Below are 6,167 nucleotides of genomic sequence, written 5' to 3' on the forward strand. Positions count from 1 at the left end.
AGGCGCCGAGCCAGTAAGTAGTCTTTTGTGTCTGGCTTCATGCCTCTCCCTTTCATAAAGAATAAAATAGTAATAATTATAGCTAACACTTATTAAAGGCTTATCAGGTGCCAATAGCATGCTATGGCTTTCCCTGGCTCATCTCAATGTTACTGTTTCTCATATATAGGTATACAAGTCTTTCTTTAAGATGTATAACTCTAAAGAATATTATTGAACATTATGTAACAATATATGTACATAAAAGCCTTTTAAGAACAACAGAGCTCATGTTTTCTTTCGCCTTATTTTTTCTGTATATACTCAAGTGCCTGCTTGCTTCTCTCCCCAGTTAGGATGCAAATTCCCTGACAGAGTTAAATGCTTCTTTCCTTCCCAGTGCCTTGTACAGGGCTTAGTACATGGTTTGGTTAAAAATATTTGTTGAATAAATTTTCAGATAGCTCAGGTATCTAGGAAGGGGGGACAGGATTATTGAAAAATGAAGATTAAAGGAGTTTGGGGTGGGAAAGGATGTTTAGGAAGGGGCTAGACAGAGACAGGAGGGTTCCAACGAGGTTTCTTCTTCTCGGCAGCCCAGTGTTTCCCGGACTCTTTGAGTTCTGCTCCCGTTACACTGGCGCATCTCTGCAAGGAGCAACCCAGCTGAACAACAAGGTGACATAGTTGCGAGTCTTGTTTCCCTTTTCCTGTGGGTTCCTGCACTCGAGGCCTTGACCTGACCTTGGGCTTTTAGCTTTGGGAATGGGCAGGAGATGGACTGTGAGTTGGTGTTTGTTTTTCAGATCTGTGATATTGCCATTAACTGGGCTGGCGGTCTGCACCATGCCAAGAAGTTTGAGGTGAGTGAGGAGGTGATGGGGGAAGACAGTGGCTACCCCCGGGTAGGTAGTCAGGATGATGGTGGGTGCAGCTGGGCAGTGGAGTGTTTCCTCTTTGTTAAGACTGCTGTCTCACCATAGGCTTCTGGCTTCTGCTATGTTAATGACATTGTGATTGGCATCCTGGAGCTGCTCAAGTAAGTAGCCTGGCAGAAGACTGGGACATGAGTAAGACTCTTGGCTGAGGAGGTCCCTCAAACTGGGCTCTGGCACTGACCCTAACCTCTCTGCTCCCCCTCTAGCTTCTCTCAAGTTCTTGATGCTCTACTCAGGCTGCCTCTTACTTTTTTCTTCTTTAGATTCCTTTTTGCCTGCTCACATTTTAGCCTTCTCTATGTGTCCCTCTTTGTCCCACTTTGTCACTCCTGATAGTGTCACTCCTCATAGTTCATAGCAACCTCAAATTCTTGGGCTCAAGTGATCCTCTTGCCTTAGCCTCCTGAGTAGTTGGGACTTCAGGCACCTGCTGCAATGCCCAGCTATTTATTTTGTATTTTATTTTATTTTTTTGAGACAGAGTCTTACTATGTCACCCTCAGTAGAGTGCTGTGGCATCACAGCTCACAGCAACCTTAAACTCTTGGGCTGTAGTGATTCTTTTGCCTCAGCCTTCCAAATAACTGGGACTACGGGCACCTGCCACAGTGCCTGGCTATTTTTTGGTTATAGTTGTCATTGTTGTTTGGCAGAGCCAGATTGGATTCGAACCTGCCAGCTCCAGTGTATGTGGCTGGTGCTCTAGCCGCTGAGCTACAGGTGCCAAGCTGCTATTTGTTTCTTAGAGATGAGCTCTCATTCTTGCTCAGGCTGATATTGAACTCCTAAGCTCAAGCAATGTACTCATCGCAGCCTCCCAGAGTGCTAGGATTATAGGCATGAACCCAGCAAGAACCAGACTCCCTATAATTCTAGACCTGGTGTTTGGGAGGAATGGGTCAGGGAATTCACCTCTACCTCAGACCCTGACTTTTCCCTCACCCCAGATACCACCCTCGGGTGCTCTACATCGATATCGACATCCACCATGGTGACGGAGTTCAGGAAGCCTTCTACCTCACTGACCGGGTCATGACAGTGTCCTTCCACAAGTATGGAAATTACTTCTTCCCTGGTACAGGTATGTGATTAGGGGTTACTGTCCCTTTTGCACCCTTTACCTCTTTACTCTGACTGCCTCCTTCTCAGCCTTCTGCTTTTTTTTGCAGTTTTTGGCCGGGGTTGGGTTTGAACCCGCCACCTCCGGTATATGGGGCTGGCGCCCTCCTCCTTTGAGCCACAGGTGCCGCCCTAGCCTTCTGCTTTTAACTCAGATGTTCCCTCCTCAAAGAAGCCCTTCCGGAACACCCCAGTTACCATGATTCCCTCCTTTCCCATTACTCTATTCCCTTACCCTATTTGTTTCTCTCAAAGCACACTTTGCATTTATTGTGGGGTTTTATTTTGTTTACTGTTTCCCTCCTCATCATGCCTACCCCCTAAGAATATAAGATTGGTGGATTTCATTAATTTCATTAATTATGTTTACTGATACATCCCCAGTGCCTCGTACTCAGGTTGGCTCAGAATAGGCCTCAAAAACTATTTGTTGATTGACTGCAAACTGTAAGAGACTTAGTGGCTCTAGGGAGTTTGTAGTAGTGGTTTGTTGATGGGGTGAGGAGCCCACAAAGTGCAGGTTGAGGTTGAAGATGCTTCCCAGGCAGGGTCACCACCCCTCATTTTCCTACAGGTGACATGTATGAAGTTGGAGCAGAGAGTGGCCGCTACTACTGTCTCAATGTGCCCCTGCGAGACGGCATTGATGACCAGAGTAAGTAATGAAGTTTTCTTCCTGACCTGCTCACTCTGCCCCTTCTTTCTCTCTTGAATTAATCTCTTCTGCCTGGTATTGTCTACTGTTGGGCCAGGTGTCCTTAAGGATGAATGGCCTTCAGAAGGACCATGAAGCCCTGGAAATTGTATGCAACATATCGTGTGTATGTGCATTTTTCTGGGAAAAGGATCATTGACTTTCATCAGTCATTCAAAGTAGTTGGGGACCCTCCAGAAATTTGGAACCAATGGTTTGGTTCTTTGGGTTGCCGCTTTCCTGGGCTACATGCTCTCTCAACCCCTTTTTCCTTTTTGTTCCCTGTCTCCCCATCCCCTTGGGGTGCCAGGTGCCCATCTTTGGCCCTCTCCCAGGTTACAAGCACCTTTTCCAGCCAGTTATCAATCAGGTGGTGGACTTCTACCAACCCACGTGCATTGTGCTCCAGGTAATACTGTCAGTGCCTCTGCAGGAGTGCTCTGCGTGGGCTTGAGGGAAGAAACCAGGGAAGAGGAGCTTCCCTTGGTTAGTGGGAGAAGGGAAGTGAAGGACATCTATGATGTTCTGATCAGTTATCTTACTGCGGCTGGGGTTTTGGTTTTTGCAGTGTGGAGCTGACTCTCTGGGCTGTGATCGATTGGGCTGTTTCAACCTCAGCATCCGAGGACATGGGTGAGACTTGCTCTTCTTCCTTTCTCCTAGGTTTTCAGTTGGCATTGGACCTTAGTATGTGGCAGAGAGGGGGAGGTAGTTGGGGAATGGTGCTCACCTCTTGTTACAAATCAAAAATAGTGGCTCGGCGCCTGTGGCTCAAGCAGCTAAGGCGCCAGCCACATACACCTAAGGTGGCGGGTTCCAATCCCCAGCCCGGGCCCGCCAAACAACAATGATGGCTGCAACCAAAAAAGGGCTGGGCGTTGTGGCGGGCGCCTGTAGTCCCAGCTACTTGGGAGGCGGAGGCAGGAGACTCGCTTGAGCCCAGGAGTTAGAGGTTGCTGTGAGCTGTGATGCCATGGCACTCTACCCAGGGGGATAGCTTGAGGCTCTGTCTAAAAAAAAAAAAAAAAAGCTACAAATTGTACTTGAACTAGAAATGTCACCTTGAACAGTGTTCCATAGTTTGAATTATATTTTGAAGGCTAGAAATGACAGAACTTGCTGGTGCATTGATGAGAGCAGTTGATTAATAGGCAGGGTACCGGGGAGGAAGTTGAGGACAGAGGTGGGAGTGTATGTTGTTTTAAAATTTTTATTGAGACACAACATATGTATTATAAAGTATACACAAGTCTTAAGGGTATATAACAATGAATTTCACCACCCAGATCAAGATAGAGAACATTATAATTCTATTGTGCCCCTTTCTAGGCAATTCAAAAAGATGTGTAATTTCTTCTAACCATGTCTCTGTTTTTGTTTGTTTGGTTGTTTTTTAACAGGGAATGTGTTGAATATGTCAAGAGCTTCAATATCCCTCTACTGGTGCTGGGTGGTGGTGGTTATACTGTCCGAAATGTTGCTCGCTGCTGGTGAGCACCCTCCTATTTCCTCCTTCTGTGTTGTCCAATATGATATAGTGGCTCCCTGAGATATGGCCAGATGGGCCCTGTAACCCTTGGTCAACCTGTCCCCCTTCTCCTGGTTGGTTTTAGGACATATGAGACATCACTGCTGGTAGAAGAGGCCATTAGTGAGGAGCTTCCCTATAGTGGTAAGGACCACCCCGTCGTACTCCCACAATAGGAAGTCTGTCTCACCAGACTCCAAAACCTGGTTTGAAGGCAAATGGAAATTTTATACTCTCAGAGCTCTGCAAACTAAACTCCTGGGCTCATAGCAGGGAAAGGATTGGGCAGTTACTATGTAAGGGGTCTGGATGGGAAGAAAAGAGATTGGGAAGTCTTGGGACCTGCCTGTCTTGGTCTGAGCCATACTTTCTCCTCCTCATCTTCTCTCCTCCCCAAGAATACTTCGAATACTTTGCCCCAGACTTCACGCTCCATCCAGATGTCAGCACTCGCATCGAGAATCAGAACTCACGCCAGGTCAGCAGCTCAGAGAAGCTGAGTACAAGGATGGGGGAGCCCAGGAAAGGTCCAGGATATGGGAAATAGGAGAAATCAAAGAGAAGAAAATTCTAGGCCATTATTGTCACTGTTACTACCTAGAAAACAGTCCAGTTAAGGTAAAGCCAGTTGGGGTTTTGGGGAAGAGACAGTATTTTATTGGGGGACCTCAGCTAGAAATACCACTAAGATTAAAACCAGGACAGTAGGGGTAGAAGACAGCTAGAATGGTGGGTGCACTGGGAATCACTGAGAGCTACTCACTCTATTCCTCATCTCCAACTAGTATCTGGACCAGATCCGCCAGACAATCTTTGAAAACCTGAAGATGCTGAACCATGCACCTAGTGTCCAGATTCATGATGTGCCTGCAGACCTCCTGACCTATGACAGGACTGATGAGGCTGATGCAGAAGAGAGGGGTCCTGAGGAGAACTATAGCAGGTCTGGGGGTAGGGACTTGAGAACAGGGGATTCAGTCGGCTAGTTGGGGAGGCTCTAAAGGGAAAAAGTGGGCTAGACTTGGTGGCTTGTGCCTATAATCCCAGCACTTTGGCAGGCTGAGGCTGGAGGATTGCTTGAAGCCATGAGTTGGAGACCAGCCTGGGTAACATAGGGAGACCCTGTCTCTATAAGAAATTAAAGAATATTAGCCCGGCATGGTCATGTGTGCCTGTAATCTTAGCTATTAGAGAGGCTGAGGTGGGGGGACTGCTTGAGCCCAAGAATATGAGGTTATAGGCTGGGTGTGGTGGCTCACACCTATAATCCTAGCACTCTGGGAGGCTGAGGCAGGTGGATTGCTTAAGCTCACAGGTTTGAGACCAGCTTGACCACGAGTGAGACCCTATCTCTAAAAATAGCCTGGTATTGTGGCAGGTACCTATAGTCCCAGCTAGTATGGAGGCTCAGGCAAGAGGAGTGCTTGAGCCCAAGAGTTTGAGGTTGCTGTGAGCTATGAGGCCACAGCACTCTACCGAGAATGACAGAATGAGACTGTCTCAAAAAAAAAAACCAAAAACCAAAAACAAAACAATTTGAGGTTATAGTGAGCTATGCTCATGCTGTTGTGCTTCAGCCTGGGCAATAGAGCAAGACCCTATTTCATTCAATCAGTCAATCATTATTTACTTATTTATCTTTGTCACCCCCAGTAGAGTGCTGTGGCGTCACAGCTCACAGCAACCTCAAACTCTTGGGCTTAAGCGATGCTCTTACCTCAGCCTCCCAAATAACTGCCAGGCTATTTTTTTGTTGCAGTTGTTTAGCTGGCCCGGGCCAAGTTTGAACCTACCACCCTCAGTGTATGTGGCTGGTGTCGTAACCGCTGTGCTACAGGCGCTAGACCTATTGTAATGATTTTAAATAGCAGCAAGATACGTTAAGTTTTTTTTTTTTTTTTTTTTTTTT

At 46.9% G+C, this 6,167-nt stretch overlaps 1 protein-coding gene across 1 annotated transcript in view; it reads left to right on the forward strand.

Annotated features, from left to right (window-relative positions):
- Positions 1–6,167, forward strand: part of HDAC3 (histone deacetylase 3) — a 19,797-nt gene that overhangs the window by 9,702 nt on the left and 3,928 nt on the right. Inside the window, exons 4-14 of the mRNA XM_003782100.2 lie at positions 576–657; positions 786–842; positions 963–1,018; positions 1,865–1,998; positions 2,611–2,691; positions 3,066–3,139; positions 3,299–3,363; positions 4,131–4,220; positions 4,344–4,402; positions 4,657–4,736; positions 5,044–5,201. Of these exons, the coding sequence (XP_003782148.1) occupies positions 576–657; positions 786–842; positions 963–1,018; positions 1,865–1,998; positions 2,611–2,691; positions 3,066–3,139; positions 3,299–3,363; positions 4,131–4,220; positions 4,344–4,402; positions 4,657–4,736; positions 5,044–5,201 (936 nt within the window). The remainder of the gene's footprint in view (positions 1–575; positions 658–785; positions 843–962; positions 1,019–1,864; positions 1,999–2,610; positions 2,692–3,065; positions 3,140–3,298; positions 3,364–4,130; positions 4,221–4,343; positions 4,403–4,656; positions 4,737–5,043; positions 5,202–6,167) is intronic.

The sequence above is a fragment of the Otolemur garnettii genome, unplaced genomic scaffold (assembly GCF_000181295.1).
Source record: "Otolemur garnettii isolate 467f Iridium unplaced genomic scaffold, OtoGar3 scaffold00003, whole genome shotgun sequence".
Classification (NCBI taxonomy): Eukaryota; Metazoa; Chordata; class Mammalia; order Primates; family Galagidae; genus Otolemur; species Otolemur garnettii.